The following is a 21694-nucleotide window of genomic DNA, read 5'->3' as shown; positions in this document are numbered from 1 at the left end:
GGTGTTTATTAAATTTGTGACATTATAATGTCACTCTTTGTTACTAAACTGATGAAGTTGTGTAGAATGTTCAGTATTACTAAGCATAGGATTTCATTGTGGCAATGAATTTGCTTTGATTGATGTATCTCTATGGCTTATTTTACTATTTATATCATTGAGTCAACATTTCAGCAGTAATCTATCTAGAAGTGAAGACTTTAATGTGCTTTTAGCCCCAGCATATTCAGCACTCAGATCTTCACTGCTCTGAACAGTAGTTTCATTGTGATATTAAAAGCACCTTTGCAAACAGTTTTATTGTGCTGAGAGGAACTGCATGTGTAAATATACTGATAGGTACATGTTAATCTAGAAAAGCAAAAGCTGACTAACCAAAATGGTTCATGCATTCAGTCCCTCAAAAAGGTAACCGTTCTAGAAAATGTGAAAACAAGCAGTTAAACTCTTCCTACCTTCACCAATTCAACCTGGCTTCCTTCTCCCCTGCAACCTAATTAGACTGCTAGTCTTCAATGCTTTTGCATTGAAGCTGGTGCTCTTCCTTATTTTCTTTTCCTGTCTCCATATTGGCACTGTGCCCGCTAATTCATGCTTTCCCTCCTCACTTCAGTTGATGTTAGAAGCTATTAAGATACTAGAAGATGTTAGAAGCTATTATTAAAGATGTTACAGCAGGGCACTTAGAAAAATTCAAGGTAATCAAGCAGAGTCAATATGATTTTGTGAAAGGGGAATCATGTTTAACCAATTTATTAGAGTTATTTGAAGAAGTAACAGGTGCTGTGGATAAAGGGGAACCAGTGGATGTACTGTACTTAGACTTTCTGAAGGCATTTGAGAAGGTGCCTCATTAAAGGTTATTGCGGAAAATGAAAGCTCATGGTGTAGGGGGGTAACATATTGGCATGGATAGAGGTTTGACTAACTAACAGGAAACAGAGAGTAGGCATAAATGGCTCATTTTCTGGTTGGCAAGATGTAATGAGTGATGTGCCACAGGGATCAGCGCTGGGCCCTTAACACATTACAATTTATATAAGTGATTTGGATGAAGGGACTGATGTTATGGTTGCTAAATTTGCTGGTGACACAAAAGTAGGTAGGAAAGTAAGTTGTGAAGAGGACATAAGGAGGCTACAAAAGGATATAGATAGGTTAATTGAGTGGGCAAAGATCTGGCAAATGGAGCATAATGTAGGAAAATGTGAGGTTGTCCATTTTTGCAGGATGGATAAAAAAGAAGTATGTTATCTAAACAGTGAGAGATTGCAGAGCTCTGAGATGCAGAGGAATCTGGGTATCCTAGTGCATGAATCTCAAAAGGTTAGTATGCAGGTGCAACAAGTAATTAGCAAAGCTAATAGAATGTTAGCGTTTATTGTGAGGGGAATTGAACACAAAAGTAGGGAGGTTATGCTTCAGTTGTACAGGGCATTGGTGAGACCACATCTGGTGTATTGTATACAGCATTGGTCTCCTTATTTAAGGAAAGTGGTAAATGCGTTAGAAGTTCAGAGAAGGTTTACTAGATTAATAATACCTGGAATTGGCGGGTTATCTTATGAGGAAAGGCTATATGGGCTAGGTTTGTCTCCGCTGGAGTTTAGAAGAGTAAGAGGCAACTTGATTGAAACATATAAGATCATGAGGGAACTTGACAGGGTGGATGTGGAAAGGACATTTCCTCTTGTGGGAGAATCTAGAACTTGGGGTCACTGTTTCAAAATAAGGCATCACCCATTTAGGACAGAGCTGAAGAAAAATTTTTTCCCTGAGGGCTGTGAGACTTTGGAATTCACTTTGTCAAAAAGTGATTGAGGCAGAGTCCTTGAATATCTTTAAGGCAGAGGTAGGTAGATTCTTGATAAGCAAGGGGGTGAAAGGTTATCGGGGGTAGGCAGGAATATGAGGTTAAAATCAGAGCAGCCATGGTCTTATTGAATGGCAGAGCAGGCTTGAAGGGTCAAGTGGCCTACTCCTCCTAATTAGTATGTCTGCATGTTCATATGTTCCTATGCACTTCCTCTCGGTTAATGCTGACGTTTTCCATCCTTCCCAATCTCAAAGTGACAATTCTAGCTCCTCCCTAATTCATTCCCCACCCCATCACACCACAAAGTGTTGCTCCCAGCTTCTATTGCTGCCCTACCCCTTCACGACCATCCATTAATCTCTTCTTCATTGTCATTAATTTTATTTCCTCTCCTCACCCTCACTGCTAACCACTTTTCCCCTTACTCACTGCCATCTGTTCAGCTTGTCCTTTCACTGCTGTGCCCTCATCATATCATATATTCTTCACTACTGCTGCCATGCATTCTGCTGTCTCTCCACTCTGCTTGCCATACCTCTCTGCCCTCCTCTAATGCTACGACCCACTGCTCCTCTTAACCGTGGTCCCAGCATTAAATGGCAGGGATTGTTGTCAATACACATTTTAAACAGGAACTCTATGTTGTGCTGATTTGTGGTAACAAAATTTGGTACGCTGACCAAGTCACCAAAACACTGACAGTGGCATATATTCAAATTTGGTGTTGTGATATAAACGTATTTTCTGTCCTTTTTCCCTTAAGAACAAGTGTGAAAACAGATGCATACTGTTTCTTTGCATGGAACCTACATTTCCCAATTTAATTTGGGGACAGTAGAAAAACATTGCATGGAAGCAAACACAAAAAGCTGGAAAAAAAACACCCTGACATTTGTACTTGGGAATAGCTGTATGCAGCCTCCCTACCCGAAGTGCTTATTTTTCCCATTTAAGGCTTAGTTTCATTAGTTTCCTCCTTGTTCCTTCACTGATGATGGGAATGTATTTTCTCTGTACTTTTGTCACTGACTGACTCTGTAGCAGGTGCAGACAGTGACGAGAAACAACTTATCTCCTGGGACCATAGAAAAGTGCAACTCAAGCCACAGGAATCCCTTCCCACCCATACTTGGGCACTAGTTTTCCTGAGCACACGCTCAACTAGAAGCAAGAACCCTCAAACGAAAAAAAAGATTTTTGGCATAGCCCATTACCACTATTGGGCTGGCAAAGTGTAATTTGAATGTCCTGAAATTGTAACTTAAGTATTGACCAAACAGCTTACTGAAGTTCATCTGGTGTAGGTAGTAGACTCTGCAGCTGTCACCATTCATCTCCATTACACTCAGGGTGATACATGGCCAGACAGATGGAGTATTCCAGTAGTGGATCTTTCCAGACCCCGCCAAAATGTAGGGAATCCATGTTGTAGACTTTAATGGGTTGAGCGGTTGTATTAGTTGCAAATCTCCAGGGAAGAAATCTGGCTTTCAGTAAAGGTCAGGATGTTTTTTTTAAAATAGAAAAAGGCAATGAACTATTGCTTAGATAATCATTTGAACAACTTATCCATTGGCTCATCTATCTGCAGTGTTTGAAGATTCCTTTTATGTTTTCCCAGGTTAGAGATAGCCAGAAGGCTTGGATTGTGAGACTTCTGTAAGGGACAAGTTTTGCATACCTGAAGGAGTAACTGCCACTAATTATGTTGCTAAGTATAGCCACTCACTATAATGCTCCGAGATATCCTAATCTAAAATCTGTAACACTAAAAAAAAGAAAATTTTGACAACAGATACCTTTAATGATAGCTTTTTGTATTTCTCCCAAAATCTATTATTGAAAGGAACTGTCGTATTATTAGAAACCATAGGTTCAGAGTGGAAAATGCTGAGAAACATTTAACAGTGTATATCATGAAAACCCAGGACTGTTAGGACACAAGAATAAATGCAAATATTAAACTGTTAGAGGTTAACATTCATTTCAGAAAATAATCTGAATCATGAAATGTAATCACACCTTGGCATGGCTTCAGTTGGCCACATCACTGTCATATAGCCGAAGGGATTGCTTTATCTTAATCTTGCTGTTATTAAACTTGGACAATCTATTTCATCCGTGCTAGAATCTAAATCAGAATGGATTTAATTAAGTGTAAAAATTTGATCAATTGCAAATTCAATACAGGGTGAAACTGATGAACGGCAGTGGTGCAAAATGGGTGGATAATGGATCGCCAGCCATGGCTGGAAAGTTGAGTGGAAATACAATCAGGGGCAGTGCAGTGCAGGCTGTGGATTTGCTTATCAAGCCATTTTTCTTCTATTGCTGTTGATCAGTTTCAGTCCCATTCACCCAAACACCAAGGCCTTGATTACAAAAGTTTCAAGGCATATTTGTTCTGTTAAAGGAAAGCTATGAATAATAATGCTAATTACATCAAATTTACGCATCTAAAATTGTCTGGCTATTTTAAACTAGGGACTGGTTTTCTGACCCCGCCATGGCAGGACCCGCCGCGGGGAATGTGGCGGGCCAGCCAAATGTCCGTTCAATTTGGTGAGACCAGATGATCCCGGCAGTGGGTGGGGCTGGAAAATCCTGCCCTATGTCTCAAAATAATTCTAACCATGACTGCAATTTGAAATGGAATAGCAAATCACAACAGATATAACTTTCATCCACAGGAGGAGAATATTCTGCAAGACTGCAAAATCACATGACTTAACAATTAAAATACTGCCTTATTCACTAACTCAGGGCAAAACTAGAAAACGATTGGATGTAACACTTGGGATGCTATTGAAGCTTTAGTTTTTCATTTTACTGGTGAGGATACTGTTAATTTGCTGACAAGTGATTTTGCAGTAAATAAATTGACATCGGCTATTTCTCTTCACTGGATAAAGTTGACCAACTTCATTTGCCAGGAGTTCACGTTCTGGAATTATGAAGTTGCACATACTTGGATTATTCATTGAAATTTGTGTTTTAAAAAAAAGTTGTAAAGGAAATATTTTTATTTGGTAAACTGTTTGGATGAAAATGACTTCTGTGTAATTTATATTTGATGCTAGTCTTTAAGCATGGATCAACTTGAGAAATTGTCCTCCTATGAAACATTGATGAATTTTCTATCTTTGGATTTGTGTACTATGTCTGGGATGTTGGCGGTGTAATGAAGTCAGAGGAAATGTTTGTAAAAAATCAGCCTGACTTCATTTGATAGTGTATGGGACAGAAACTAATAGGGCAGTACTACTGCATGCTTTGTGTTGCTGTGAAAGTTTTCGGGCTTCACAGTGATGTAGAATATGTGGTTCAACTACAGCCAAACTGGCATGAGTTTGGTGCTTGACTTCAAGTGTGAGACTGTTTCAAGGAGGTAGCTGCATATCACTTTGTGCATATCAGCTATGCATAATAGCTACCAGTATGAAGTAAATGCTTTAAACTTAAAACAAAAAAGTTAAAATTCTCATGATCACTCAGTTCTTAAAGTGAAATAAACAGCTCTTTCGGTAGTTAAAAATATCCCAAGTCTCTACATGTGTGTTTCAACTACTCAGATGCAGATCGGAGCTTTCCCCTGACTATAGCGGAGTACACAATTGGCAGTATAACTTTGTGCTGCTGGTTTGCAGTGGTCAAAATTGGTTACCAGCCTCAGATCTTGCAGCATAACTGCAAGATAGTGCAGTAAAATTTCAACCAGCTCCCTCACTATACCTAATCCACAATGAGCTTGAGGATCCCTCAAACTGGTGGAAGAACATGATAAAAATTTAGCTGAAAAATAATTCTGGTCGGAATGAGAAGTACGTGTTCTGATTAAAATGAACGTTTTATATAAACTACCCTTTCTCAAATTGAGAATCTGTTTTTACTAATTCATAAATGAAAGAATATAGCTATAGATTTTTTTCTAGGTTATGTTATTAGATAACTCTCTCCAATGAGAACAAATGATTATTTTACTGCTGACTGGCAAAGTCACGCAGATTAGGAAACATGTCAATCATTTTCAATGTACTTATTTCTTCTATGTACTTACTAGATGTGAATCTCTTAACTTCAGCACTGAAATCTTGTTCGTAGGAAACATAACTCCTCTTCATTTATCTGGGGGAACAAAAATTCTTTGGAGTTGCTGAGTTATTGGGAAACTACAACTGCTGTCTATTTTTTTATAAAAGCATGCTGCAGAATGAAATATGCTGGAATAATACTTTATAATCAATTATTTGAAATCTTAATACGATCCTTTTTATGGTCTTTCATGGCAGAGAGGCGAGGCGGTGGGTTCCTGAATTAAGGATTTATTTAGCGAGAAATTTGTACATTAGTGGTTCTTTTGAACTGTAGAATGAACAAAGTAAACATCAAAGTATTGAGCTACCCGAGCAGATGTTGACTCAGTGAAACTCCAGCTTAAAGGTTATGACTCCTACCCAGTGTTGGGTTTAATATATATAATGTGGAAAGAAACTGTTTAACTCTTATTGCCTGGTATATCCAGCATCTATATTTGGTGTGGTGGGGGAAGGGAAGGCGAAGAGAGAGAAGGGACTTATTGCAGCTTTTCTTAAGTTGCTGTTAGTTATACATCTACTTTTTCACTTCTGTCCACATCAATCACACACGACCGTGTCTGACATTAGTAGTGCTCTATGAACAACCAATTGTCAGGCTGTTTCTATAGGGTGGAGCTCGCCCAGCTTTTCCTTTGCTTTAAAGTGTCCTTTACAGTAGTCTGCATGTGAAGTAGCGTCAGCTCCCAGTTTATTGGAGCAGTTTAGTTGAAACTGTGATACTCATGCTGTCTAGTTGGAAGTTCATTGATCTACTGTTCGAGTTATTGGACTGTTCTTAAATTTCTGCCTCAATCTTTGAAATTATAACAACAATCTGCTTTGAGCACAGCATGTTCTTTAGCATGTGTCATTCCCTTAGTAATAGTTGTTTTTTTAAATATAGTAATTTCTTTCTTGTACAAATGATCAGAACCTGAGCAGTGCTGCCGGCCTTAAGAACTTTATATCATAAACAGCAGGCAATATTTTCATCTTAAGAGGAGTTTTAAGTAGCTGTTTAATAGAGTTATTGCACAAAATTTGAAATGTTTTAATATAACATTGACAGTAACCTTTTAGGGGCAACACAGTGGCGCAGTGGTTAGTGCTGCTGCCCCACAGCTGCAGTGACCCCGGTTTGTTTTTGCCCTCGGCTGTCTGTCTGTGTGGAGTTTGCACATTGTCTGTGTGGGTTTCCCCCCACCATCCAAAGACTTGCTGGTTAGGTGGATTGGCTATGGTTATGGTTAAACAGCCTTTTAGTGTGTGAGCTTGTGCCCTGTGATGGATGGCGTCCTGTCCTGGGTGTACCTCGCCTAGTGCCCATTGCCTGTCGGGATAGGCTCTGATTCCCCGTGACCCTGAATTGGATAAAGCGGTTCTGGGTGAGTGAGTGAGTAACCTTTTAAACAAGCCCAGGTTACGAATTGAAAAAATTTACAGAATGAATAATAAATTTTAGCTAGCCACGCAACTGTAATAATAGCTGAGCAAAACCCTTTTGTTAGAAAGTGAACACCTTTCTGTAGGTATTTTAATTATGATTTGCAATATTTATTACAAATGTTTGGATTGTGAGTTTGTAGGACTCTGGATTTCACAATTCTATCCCTAATACCGACCACTATGTTTTGCTAAAATTTGCTAAACTTTGTTACTTGGCACTCTACCAACCGGAATTCTCTACTAACCGGAATTTCTGTCCCGTCTATTTTTTGACTGAAGATGTCTCTCATCCCTCAGAAGCTGGTGCTAATACTTGTTCCCTTTTAGCCCCACTCTCATGCAACTGCTAAAGATTGTGAAACTCATAGGTACTCGTGGCCTGTCCTTGTTCCTGTCCCAGCCTCCCACTGTTCTGCAACACCATGTTCCCTCGACACCACTCGCTAGATTCGCATGCTCCTCTCCTGAGACCTCAACACCTGCATCACCACTAGATCGCACAGGAGCTTTCTGATTAGTTGAAAACACCAAACTCTTAGGTAGCTGGCATTTTTGATTAAATGGCAGCAACCATTCCCCGTGCATGCCAAATAATAGAAATTTTACTGTATTAAGTATCATCAATATAAGTTGTCCATGCAAATCCCCACTTATACATCCCCCCAAAAGCAGGAAAAGAATTTGAAATCATCATTAACAAACCCACTGTAGCTACAAATGAACAGAAATTTTAACTCTTAATGCATATACGATTAAAGGAAAATAATTGGATTTCATTCCAGAGTCAAATCTGTTCTGTCCGGGTTCTGTAAAATATGTCCAAGGCCTTCTTGTGTGAAGCCAGGTTGGACATTATCACTGTATCCCTATAAATACAAGTGTGTGTTTATTTAACATATTCAGAAGTTTTAAACCCTGAAGGTGTTGATTTTTTTTTGCTTAATTTCTTCTTATATTTAAACTCACAACAGTAGTGTCACAAAGCTTTAAGTAGCCCAAAAGAAGCATGCTGGGAGTGATTTTGCTTAGCTTCGGAGATGGGTGGGGAGAATCTTCTTTGATCTTCAAAACAAAGTTCACTCTTCTGGCAAACATAATAACAGTGTTTAAATTTTAACTTAATGAATTAGTTACTTTATTTAATTCTGTCTGATCTACAGCCAAAATGCATTTTCTTAGCATGAGAATAGAGCATCAAAGAGTTTCAAGTGAATATGGTCAAATAAAGCTTTTAATTTGGCAGTAGTTGCTTAATGGGATAAACAGAGGATAATACATGGTTGGCAATGCAAACTTAGAGGGATCCAGGTTTGCAATACTTGTAACATATTTTGGACCTTTAAACCAGTTAAGAAAGATCAACTTGTGCACCATCTTGCTACCATTAAAAAAAGCTAACCTGATTTTGTTGCTTTTTGGAATTATGCATTTCAATGGAATTGGAGAATCCTGGCCAGTTAATTGCTCAACAAAGATGCAGCCAGTAAAAATTATGAAACTCTGATTAGTACTTTTACTTTCATGAGATTGTTGTAATGTCAGGAAGCCAATGCCATATCATCTAGCATCAAAACCAGGTCACACGAATAATGAGCTAATCAGCTTTCTCAGCCAAGCTTTACATTGTACAGTAAAGGGCTAATTCTAACTGTGCAATATGCCAATCAGATACTGTGTGCATCATCATAGGAAGTGATATAACATCACATAGTTTGTTATCTCTCATGCAGTCTTATTTAAAATGTACAGTATGATGTGTCTCACTAAAGCTCCTGTTTTACACACCTCTGTGGGGCTATGTAAATATTCTGTGTTAGTCAAACAATGCCAAGAATATCTTATACATCAGCCTTTCTACTTCGCTACTCAGATTGAGTTGGACTGGTAGCAGTGTCCTAATAAAAAGCTTATATTTACACTTTATAAGTATCAATAAACTCTTACAGATTTAGCTTCATTCTGAATGAAGTGTTTCACAGAACTTGCAGCTACTGGTTTAGTGATACTCACAAAGAGTTTTGGACATATCCAATAAGTTTCTGTTGTAACTGGGTTGTACTAAAAAAAGTTTCAACATTATTGCTGTCATTGGATACAATAGATCCAGTTCCCAAGCCAGTAGTGAGGGGACTTCGCCTTGAGGCAGAAGAATGTGCAATCTAACTTGAAGCTTGCTATTGGATTTTGGGTTTGGTAGGTGGAAACATCATGATTGCTTTAGCTCTGTAATTTGGCAAATGGTTGAGGTCAACTAGATAAGATTCAACCTGGTCTAAAAGAGCATCACGTGATCTTGGCAGAGAAACGTATTTGGTTGCCTGTAGACATTGGATGGAGTCAGAGATTTTTTGAAAGTAATTTGAATCTGAATTAATTCATGAAATGTAATGCCAAGTTAGAATTAACTTTTTACCCCCTTTCACTTTCTTTGCCGCTTCCCCCCCAATCTAGATTTGATTCCACTTCCCCCAAAACTGGTACATGATTGGGAGGAGAGTAATTGGGCTGATGGAGAACTCCCGCCCCACAAATAGATGCTTCATAACATCCAAAAGTATGGACATATATAAGTCTAGACCACTTTAGTACCGGACTTGTAAATGTGTGCAAGATGCAAATCCTGGCTCTATACAGCATGTCAGGTACTAATGTATAATTAGGACTGTGTGATGCTAACACAGGAGATAACTATTACTTGGCTGGAGAAAGACTGCATTCCAATTTTGGAAAATTACGGTAGATCCAGTATACTTTGCAGATTTATTCAAACATCAATTTATTTGTTTGTTATATTAAAGTAATGTTTACCCATTCTTGCCTGGTATCCCAGATTAAATTTGTAATAGAAGTGCCTGTGTTTTAAAATAAGTGGAATGGCTAAAATTTATTTTTGCAACACGTAGTCAAATTCAGTGTTGCATATTTTATTGATGATATTAGTCATGAATTGATTTCATTTTGTGGACTGGAGTGATTCCATGTTCACACTGACACTGAGGGTAAACTTTTCCCCCCCATTGTTGGGGGGGGGTGGGGGGGGGCATTTTTAGTGGGCGGGCCAATTAAGGCCTGCCCAGCGTGACATCTGCAGGGAAGTCCTGTGTGCTTCCTGTGAAGGGTGTGGGTGGGGGGCTGTGGATTCTTAAAGTCGGAAGTGCGCTCCGATCTCCCTGAGACTAAATGCTGCCCCAGGGAAATCAGTTCCCAAAGTAAAAAAGTTACTGCCATGAAAATTTCATTCACCATCCATGTCCCCTCATGGGACAATGTCACATGAGTTGGGACATGGACATAACGTGAGTTAAAAGTGTCTATTAATTTTTTGATTCACCACTGAAACCTCATCCCACCCGTGGATGAGGTTTCATGCTTTTTCATGTGGCCGCCGGCGCTCCCGACCTGCCCACCAACCTTAAGGTTGGGCAGGCAGGTCCACTAATAAGCTTAATTGATTTTTGAATGGCCTAAATAGGCCGTTGACAGGTCGGCGGGCACACAGCTGACTCGGCTGCGCCCCCGCCTACCTGAAAATGCAAATGACGCGGGATGATGTCATTACGCGTCGGCGAACGGACCCCTCCCCCGCTCCCTGACGGGAAATTTCTTAGCTGAGGTTGCATATATACTGTTAAGTAGAGAATTGGTTTATTCTGTCTGGCTCCCAATTAAATTGTCAGAGGCAAGGGAGTTTTGCTTAAATGCATGCAAAGAGCTCTGCTTTTGATGGTTTTAAAGTGAGGGAAGAAATCATTTACCTTTCCAGCTCATTTAAAATGACTCCATAATTTGCCCAGAAGGGCCAAGGGAGTTATGCAGCATGCAGTGTAACTTCAAGTGGCACGATGTCTCACTGCTTCCCTTCACTTTGTAGCAATGCTACAGTATAACTGTACCCTCAATCACGAATCAATCTAATGAAAACTAGAATGACTTTAAACATCATATTCCATATAATTAATTACTTTTATGCTCCCTATATATTTCTGAACTCCTGTTGTGCAATTCCTTTTCTTTTGTAGCTGTCTTCCTTTGATAAGGTTTCAGTGAGGATTAAATGAAACTGGTATAAAATGGGATATGGTTTATTTCCATATTTGTGTGATTAACTGGATTACACAGCTAGTTTTTAAAAACTAGCTCGGGGAAAAGGTTTAATGCATCATTGCAGAACGTGGAGTTTTAATCGTCAGATGCCTGTTGTGAAATTTAGCAATTCTATGTCAAGTTTTCATTTGATCTAAATAATTTCTATATACGAATCACCAATGAATTATTAAAACAGGCACAAATAACAATTATTATACACATTAATTTAACGGTATTTGAAAGAGGATTTGTTGTAATTTCTACCATATGTAAATTTGCCTGCACATCTACAAATTTCACAAAACAACATAACAGTGATGTTGACTCCAAAAGCAGTCATACATCTAAGACTGCTTTTTGAAACAAAATGTAACGTAAAAGCTTGCTTGGGGAACATTGTTGAAAAGTTCGACTTTGCATTTTCTTTTATTAGAATAGAAGATGGAGATGAAGAAATCAACTTTTGAGCTGTAAAGATTATCATTGTGGTTATAGGAAGTTAGCAAAGCAGTAAGGGGCCTATATTGTTAATTAGCTGTGTGAGAAAAGATATCTGTGTAATTCCAAATGTGGAGTAAAATGTTGTGAGGTAAATTTACTGCAATATATTGAAGATCTGACTTCATAGTTACAAATTTTGGATGAGGACAACAGTTAGTACTAAGGCTCAATGATTAAGATTTTGCACTGACACCTCAAGGCTATACACCATGAAATGAACTAAAACTTTACTACAGCTAGTCACCAGAGAGTTTATCAGTCTTACAAGCCAAGGATTGCCCTTGGATATCTATTAAATTAAGGGTGTGCCTAATTCATCAGACACAGCTTTCATCTGACAAAATTGTTCAGTTCGTTGGCAGGTTACCAAAAGCTTTTTTTAATATTTTGCATAATAGACATGAATTCTTTCTGATAAATTATTCATAGAAAATAAATAATGACTATTATGTTAATTCAAGTGTTTCTATAATGATTGAATTATTAGAGGCTTTTCATTAAAGTACTGTTGTTAGCCTTTCCCAGGCAGATACTGCTTTTATAGACCACCAGGGATAATTGGAATTGGTGGTAAATCAGAACCAGAACCAGAGTTAACTAGCATTAAGCTGTGCTCATATTTACCTGGAATCTCTCCAGTTGGCAAGGTTTGCTGGGCTGTCTATTGTTCATCAGGGACTTCTCTATCGCTGCACCTATTCAGGAAAACTCTCCGATTTGGAAACGACATGCTAATCCTGGGATATGCAATGCAAAACATACAGTTTTAGAAGGCTAGACTATTAACACTGCAAGCAAGGAGCTACTGGACATAATTGGGGATTTCAAGATGCTGTAGCTCAGTATACTTATCACATCAGCAGCTTTAACTCCCACAACGTGCTCAATCTCACCATTGTAACACCAGCTGTGGTAAGGGGAGTTGTGGGAGAGTCCTCTTCACACTACATTTCTCTGCCTGATTGCAATCTTCTAGACTGGGATTCTAAAGCAGCTGACTGGCTGCCTTCAGGCTGCATCCAGCAGAGTTTCATCCCCAATCACCAGTGAGACCTGACCAGTAAGTGGTAAACAGCTGGCTGATGCATTAGTGAGTGTAGCAGTAGCAACAATTCTAATGAAGCAGGCTCCTGGTGAGAAGCCTAGTGATATCCCCAACACATCACCAGGCTGGTTCACTTAAGAGCAGAAAGAAAAGGGTCTTCGATATAAACAGGGCTCAGTGAAATGAAACAGCCGGTTGATCATCCACAAACTAAGATTAGACAGCTTCGGAAAAGGTTTTTTAACAGAAACAGGCACAATGACTGTAAAATGCTGTCTCTCAAGTTATCAAATTTGCTGACAGAGTGCACAGCAAGTTCCATCATGTTTTGCCGAATGGCAGGAGCTCCACAGGGATTAGTTTGCAGCTCATTCCTATACTTAATTTGTTGCTGACTTTTAAATAGTCAGACAATGAATTGAGGCTCACACAATTTGCTGATGATATTGCCATTTGCATGAGTTCAAACAGTGTCAAAAAAGCTCCAGATATGCCTGGACGACCTGGAGGAATGGGCAACCAGTGAGAATTCTGCTGAACTGCAGGAAATCTCAGCGTGGTGCAATTATGCAAAAAGAGAACACGATGTGAGGATTGAGTGTTTGTTAAGACCAATCAAGATCAGGAGAGGGAAGAAGTTCCTGGGCTGAACTTTCCAGAGGAATATGATTGACATGACACAGTAATGACTTCACCACCTGGGCATCAGCCAGACTAGGCCAGTTGTGAGTCTTGCATGCAGTGAAGTAGAAGTAGAGTCAGCTCCTGAATTATCCACAAACAAAGCCATATCCACCCAAACCAGGTGTATCGCGAGCTAGCCACTGATTCTGAGGCTACAGACAATCCAGAACCAAGCAATAAGGGCAGCGTATTACCTTCCGGGCTTTAACGGCTCAACCCTATCTGCATGACATCTTTGTACTCCAACATATGGAAGAGAAACAGAAACGACCTTGGTGGAGTTGCAACACTGCACTGTCTCTGGATCTGCATTAGGTGGCATACCTTGGCAACATTGAATCACAAGAGAGGATATGGTCAAAAGATTAGCTCTGAAATCCATGTGCTGGCCAGAATGGTAGTGTGCAGCACCATCATGTTAACTACTATGCTGCTCCGTTCCCTCCTGCTGGAGAGCAAGTTACAATCAGTGCCAAAATGTTAAGTAGAATGGGCTCCTCACCAGGCATATCACTCTCCCTGAATCAGAGGGCAGGATGAAATATGTTGGGACCTACTGGATTTGACATCAACTCTCTAAATCTTTAAATTCAAGCTAATATTTAATGAGACCACTTTTGAATTGATTTTATTCAATAAAGTTTAACAGTGAAATCTGTTTTAATCAAGGATACTAGTTGGGAAATGGGTGAATCATTGGCCAGAATTTTTCCGTCGGCGAGTTGGGTGCAGAGCCCGCTCGCCGATGCGAAAATGACACGGGATGATGTCGGGCAGAACCCCCAATGTCATCCAGCCCCATTTAAATATTCAGGAAGGTGGGGGGGACAGCGCGATCAGCTGTCCGCCCGCCGACCTGTCAGTGGCCAATTGAGGCCATTGACAGGGTAGTTAACCCAATTAAAGACCCTGCCGGACCAACCTTAAGGTTGACAGGCAGGCCAGGAGCCCCGGCGGGCTTCTGAAAAAACATAAAACCTCATCCACTGGCGGGATGAGGTTTCATGTCTGTTTGTAAAAAGTTTAATAAAGTTTTAGTCATATTTATTAACATGTCCCATCTTGTGTGACATTGTCACATGAGGGGGACATTTTAATAGTTTTTTTATTTTTCTATTTTTGATGTTTATAAAGCTTTCACCGATCTCCCTGAGACAGCACTTAGTCTCAAGGAGCAGTGTGCTCTTTCGTGCGCATGCGTGGAAGAGCGCACTTTGACAGTTGGGGAATCCCTCCCCCCACCCCACCCCACACCCCCGCACAGGAATCGCATAGCACTTCCTGTCGGATGGCCCGCTGAAGGCCCGCCCACTCAAAATGGCGGCGGGGCCCACTTTGGCAGCAGTGGCAATCGGCTGTCTGCCCGCCGCCGAGCTGTTCAGGCCCCCCTGCCCATGCCCATCAAGAGCAAAATTCTGCCCATTGTTCAGGTAGGGTGTTTTAGATTCAGATTTAGTTATTTCAGTAAATTGTTGGTGGGTTCAGTCAAACTATTTCTGTACATAATTCTGACATTATTCAATTAACCAAAAATAAAGCTGCAAAGTCAAGAAAGAATTACTAGACCATCAAAATTGACCCCATTTTAATTATTTTTTTATGAATAATCATGGTGGCAAGACAACCTCTTTCAAAGTGCACATTGCAGGTGAATGAAAATACATGGAATTTAAAAATGGAAAGGGGAGAAGGTCGTTGACTCATCATGTGTTATTTTATGAGCAAGAACATTGTGTCTATTTGAATACAAATCTTCCTAATCCATGTCCCTGGACTAGGGAAGGTAGAGGTCAACCAAGGTTTCTGCTCCTGATCACTATTCAATTGTTAGTTGAGAATAGGATTGTGCTGAGCTGTGATGTCCCCCATAACTAAATTTGCCTGCTGGTCCTCCCTGTTAGGTGTTGCACAAAGCTTAGCTCTTCGGATGAGGTAATAAAGGCTGCTGGTGCATATTAACTCATATCCCAAAATGTCCTCGGGTGGAATTGGAGTGGGATGGGATGGGGATTGTGGAAAAGGGAATCCTCCAAATATGACTTTATATTTGGTGTCAGCCAGTTTCAGGATTATTTAAATGGCACTAAACTTGCACACATGACACATCCTATTATTGTCCCTTCATTATCCATGCTAATGGCATGACATCCTAAAAGTGGCCTAGAATGTAATTGTAAAATCCTTGAATCAATCTTGTGACGACTTGCAGGAAAATATACCATCTGAATTATGAGCAGGGAACTGTCGCTCTGCGGAAAGTAGATCTTTCAAGTTTACATTGACTGTAGCTCATGCAGTGAAAAACTTTCACTCTTAAGTCCAGAGGTGCACTTACCAAGCTTTGTGATATGTTGATGCCCAAGCAGTGTTCTGGCTGTGCCTGTTTGAGATTTACAGTGCTGTAAACTTTAGACTGACTTACTATTAAATGAACTTTTCACAGATGAAGTGTAAATTATGCTGTTTTGGAGGCATGTCATAAGAATTAATAAGAAAAACAATGGGTAGAATGTTGCCGTTGGTATGCGGGGGTGGGCACAACACGCCGATATGTAAAATGACATGCGATGATGTCAGGCGTGTGTCCCGACGTCATCACGTGTCATTTTGATATTTAGTTCGGCGGGCGCGCGCTGGAGGCCTATTAAGGGCCATTAAAAAAGTAATTAAACTTGTTAAGAATGCTGCCCTTCCAACCTTAAGGTTGGCAGGCGGGCAAAGAGCCCAGGCGGCCTTTGCGTTTTTCAGGAACCCTCATCCATGAGCGGGATGAGGTTTCCTGAAGATTTTATAAAATAATTAAATACATTTTCCAAACTTCACAAACATGTCCCAGCTCATGTGACACTGTCACATGAGGGGACATGTTCAAATAAATTGTTACTTTATTTATTAAACACTTTTATAATCCATTCAATCTCCCTGAGGCAGCTCCGTGCCTCATGGAGATTGCTGTGCTCTTTCATGCACATGCGGGAAAGAGCGCAAGCCCCGACTCTCCCTCCTCCGCACCCCCCCACCCAGCCCGCACAGGTACCGGCCCGCCTGTGTAAAATGGCACACAGCCGATTGCAGGCGGCAATCGGCTCCTGCCCCCACCCACCATAGGAAAAATTCTCCCCAATAGTATCATTCAAAGAAAAGTTCACTATCAATGACTGCTGGCTCATGGTCTCACATTGTTCTATAAACAGTGATCATGGAGAGACATTCATACAAAAATAAAACTTTATTTTATAAAGTGACCTTTTTTTTAAAGGGACACACCAAAACAGAATAAACTTGTAAAAACAGTGCAAATACATTTAAGTTGCCAATTTTTAGTCTGACAGAGGCAGCAGCCTTTTTGTAAATGAGTGACAAAATCTTCTGGAGGTGTTTTTTGGTCTTGGAAGATCCATGAACCAAAGGTTCTTGCTTGTTTGACTAAATGGATTGTCTTTCTTCACCCTGCCTATACAGCTTTATTTGAATATCTCACACTAACCTCTCCTTGTAGTCACCATCTTGCACTTTCTTGGCTGCTATCACTTAATTAAGTAAAAATACTGAGGTCAGGGTTAGGCATTTGACCCAAAATCTAAATGAAGTCATTACAGAGGTTTGTGAAAGTTGTTGCAACATTGTGTAGCTGTCTGAACTGCTGTGAAGGAAAAGGCCTTCTAATGGATGACTGAAATAATGTACATCTGTGATCTGTGGAAGGATGGGGAAGTCAGTGCTGTATATTTGCGAACTCATTGTATTCTATTGAGATATTTATTTCTGTTGCTGTCGGCAAATAGAGAAAGGTTTTCTACAATGTTGACTCTCTTTTTCTCTGACACCTGAGACCATCTTTTGGAAATTAGGACATGATCTTTAGAGGTGTACAACTATTTGGAAGGTGAGGGCGCTAGTTGTAGGCCCAATCCACTACTTTAAAAAACTCATAAATAGTATGTAAATGATTGAGAATTTAAAGAACTCAGCCTGACAACAAATGGGGGAGAATTTTCTCCCCATCGGGGGAGGCTGAGCAGGTGGGCGCGCAGCCGATCTCCGCCCGCGATCAGCTGCGCGCCGTGATTTTACGTGAACGGGCCAATTAAGGCCCACCCAGCGTGACACACACCTGGAAGGGTTGTGTGCTCCCTATACGGGTTGGGGGGGGGGGAGGTGGAGCACGCTGAGCCAGGGCCTGCGCTTTTTCGCGCATGCGCGTGGAAGAGCGCAGAAATCTCCCTGAGGCGCAGAGCTGCCTCAGGGAGATTAGTTTGATTGTCAAAAATTTTAATAAAGAAAAAAAAAAATTTAAGACATGTCCCCTCATGTGACAGTGTCACATGAGCTGGGACATGTCAATGAACTTTAATAAAAAGTGTTATTCAATTTATACACACTTCATGAAACCTCATCCCGCCCATGGATGAGGTTTCATGATAAATGCAAAGGCCGCCTGGGCTCTTCACCTGCCCGTCAACCATAAGGTTGGACGGGCAGCTCCATTAAGTATTTTAATTAGTTTTTAAATGGCCTTAATAGGCCTTTGACAGTTTGGCGGGCGTGCAGCCGACTCCAGTGCGCGCCCGCCGAACTGAAAATCGGAATGACGCGCAGTGACGCATGTCATTTTATGCGTCAGCAAGCGGGGCCCGCCCTCACACACTGACCTGATGATTCTGGCCATGACTTATGGACTTTAATACCAAATGCAGAGTGCAGTGGACCTTTCATTTATGTTTGGTAAATTAAGGAGACCTGCATTTTGCAATCTAATGTAATTATTTGTACACTGAAATGATAATAAATATGCAATCTTTTTATTATTTTATACTTCAATTTTATTTTATCTATAACTAGGTAATTAATTATGGTTACTTGATTTTTTTTTTATATTGTCATCACAATTCTCCACCTGCCGCTATGATGATTTTTCCATAAACCAATTATTCATCTATCCAGAGTCAGCACCTCCCATAATAATTTTAAAAACCTAAGCGATAAACATTTTTACTGCATTTAGGAATAATTTTCCATTTTAGATATTAGTATCTATCATTTGTATACAGGCTTAAAGTTTATATTTTTAAGAATTTATATCAAAATGTATATTTAAACTGCACTGTATCAAAGTGACAGCTGTATCTATTGATCATGAAATAATCTGAAACACTGACGCCCTTTCTTTTTAATTTGAAGTTGCTCTACCTCCAGAGAACACTGATGGCTTTAATAATACAGTTGAGAAGAAAATGGAAAAAGAAGGAGCTGGACAAAGTGGCATGAAGAAACAGCTGAAATTTGAAGTGAGTTTTTGTTTAGATATATAAGGATGGATAACGTGTACAGATAGATAAAGGACTTTCAATGCTGTCTTTACAGTGTTACAAACCTCAAGGAAAAATTTAGCAGCTGAAAATGTTCTTCATTGTAAGAGGTTTTACAAATGCAACCATTCGCACATTGGCCAAATTAAAATTTAAAAGGGGGGAAGAAAGTAAATGTGTTGTGTGCTGCTCCTCCACTTCTGATCTGCAGCCAAATTCGATGTTCTGAAGAGATCTGCAGCTTTTACATTTGTGCATTGAGCTATGACATCATAAAATTACTCCAGGTCAGCTTTGAGAATTGGATATAATTTTGACTTTGGCTAAAAGTGTAAAACTTCAATGGAAATGAAAATTGGGGGAGATATATAGTGGCCAACTAAATCATATTGCCCATTTTACACTATCATCTGTGGCTTAAATTATCCCTATTATCTCTGTCAGGGACAGGAACAGGGCCTGTGGTCTGCAACTTTTTGTAGAAGGAATGGCCTCAGGCTGAGTTAAGACTGTAAAAACCATTCAACAACAACATGCATTTATATAGCACCTTTAATGTAGCAAAGTATATGTATCAACTGTGGCTTAGTTGGTAACACGCTTGCCTCTACATCACAAAGTTCTGGATTCAAGTCCCACTCCAGGACTTGAGTACAAAAGTCAAGGTTGACATGCCAATGCCGCACTGTCAGAGGTGTCATCTTTCAGATGAGATGTTAAACTGAGGCCCCATCTGCCTGTTTGGGTGGATGTAAAAGATCCCATGGCACTATTTAGAAGAGCAGGGGAGTTATGTCCTGTCCAATATTTTATTATTTGATCTTTATTACATTGCTGTTAGCTGGAGTTTGCTGTGTACAAATTGGCTGCTACATTTCTACATTACTACAGTAACTACGCCTTAATTATAGAACTTAATTGGCTGTAAAGTGCTTTGCAACATCTGGTGGTCGTGAAAATGCTATTTATATGCATTTTTTTTATTTCCAAATTGTTTCACAGTAAAGCTATCAAATAAAATTTGATGCTGAACCACATAAGGAAATATTAGGACAGGTGACCAAAAGCTTGATAAGAAAGGTAGATTTTATGGAGAATCTTAAAGGAGGAGAGAGAGGCAGATAGGTTTAGCGAGGGAATTCAAGTTTAGAGCCTTGGCAGCTGTAGGCCCAGCCACTAAAGGTGGAAAAATTAAAATGGGGGATACTTAAGAGGTCATACTTGGAGGAACACAGAGATCACGATTGCTCTAATTTACCTGGCTGCAAAATATGGTCTGATGCGCACACATGAGGCAGAATTTTGCCCTTAGCATGCAGGACTGCCGCCTGCGATCGACAGTGCACCGCGATTTCATGCTGGCGGGCCAATTAAGGTCCACCCAGTGTGAAACTCGAGCAGCAGTGCTGAGCGCACCAAAGGGCACTTGGCCTTTTCACCTGCCTGCCAACCGTTAGGTTGAATGTGATGTGAAAAATTAACGACGATTGATAACTTAATGGCCTTAATAGGCCTTCTAATTGTCAGCGGGCATGCTGCCGGCTCTGGCGCGCGCCTGCTGACTGAACTATTGCGCAACTGCACGATGACATCGGCATGCTTGGCCACCGTCATTTCACAATCAGTCGGGTCGGGTGCACATCCACCCACTAAGCTAAAACTTGTGGCCATAATTTTCATGCTTGTTTAATATTTTTTTGGCGATTCCCAGTGGCCCACTGTTTGTTGTGACCCAGCAGATGATGTGTGCCAGGTGGGCCAAACCAATGAGGGAAACATAGCCGCGCTATCACAACAATCTTGCAATTTGTATTTATTTCGAGATGCGTGCACTGAATTCAGAAGTGATAAGTCCACCAAGACTTTTAAATATTTTTAAAAATTAAATTAAAATATTTATTAACAAAATATAAGATGTCCAGCACATTCGTGGGACTACAATTACTATTATAATTATTCCTAAAATTCCTAATTAACCTGACTCCCAGTTAGACACTTTTAAGGCAACGGTCCAAAAATGGATTTTAGATTTTAAACAGATCCAGCAAATTAACACAACACCCCGGAGAGTGGAATTCCAAATGGCTTTTCTCCAGCTTCAGTTTTGGTAGACAGTAGACTTATGCCCAAATACTGGAGGCTTCATTAAGTCTATTTCTCATACTTCTGTTAGATCTCACCTGGCCTTCTCCTGACACATTGCCTCATTCTCCTTTATATATGTTTCTCTCTTTTAATACATAAATTCTATTGTTTCATTTGTCTTTGAAATTGTATCTTCCTCACAATTTAAAACTGTCATGTTGCTACTATTTATTGTTAGTAATCTTTGGGAAAAATAAACATTCCTGAGCCTTGCTTATCTGGCTAGTTGTAAACAGACTTAAACCCCTTTGAAATCCAAATCTCCCTTCATCTATGTAAAAATGCAAATTCCCTTCACATCTTACATGCTAAGCCAGCATCCATGTTTACTCATTAGCACCTAGCTTCTTTTGATGAATTAAAGCTTGCAGTCTACTTGACTCCAAATGTAATTAAATCGCACACAGACAGACCCTTACCCCCATAAACCTACTTCACAATAAACCAGAAAAATATTATGGACATTATTATACTTTCTTGACACCCACATGAAAATCTGTTTTTTGTCAAGGCTAAAGACCCTTTTATTTGTCTATGCACAGGGAGAAAAAGCTGAAACTCTAGTCAGGTGAACGTAAACTTCAGT

General features: G+C 40.0%; 1 protein-coding gene across 1 annotated transcript in view; it reads left to right on the top strand.

The window, feature by feature from the left end:
• The window catches only part of nkd1 (NKD inhibitor of WNT signaling pathway 1), a 73091-nt gene that overhangs the window by 30376 nt on the left and 21021 nt on the right, over window positions 1-21694 (top strand). Inside the window, exon 4 of the mRNA XM_078544782.1 lies at window positions 18836-18942. Coding sequence (XP_078400908.1) covers window positions 18836-18942 — 107 coding nt within the window. The remainder of the gene's footprint in view (window positions 1-18835; window positions 18943-21694) is intronic.

The sequence above is a fragment of the Cetorhinus maximus genome, chromosome 6 (assembly GCF_964194155.1).
Source record: "Cetorhinus maximus chromosome 6, sCetMax3.hap1.1, whole genome shotgun sequence".
NCBI lineage: Eukaryota > Metazoa > Chordata > Chondrichthyes > Lamniformes > Cetorhinidae > Cetorhinus > Cetorhinus maximus.
Note: the sequence above shows the minus strand (reverse complement) of the source record. Positions and strands in the feature narration are given on the sequence as shown.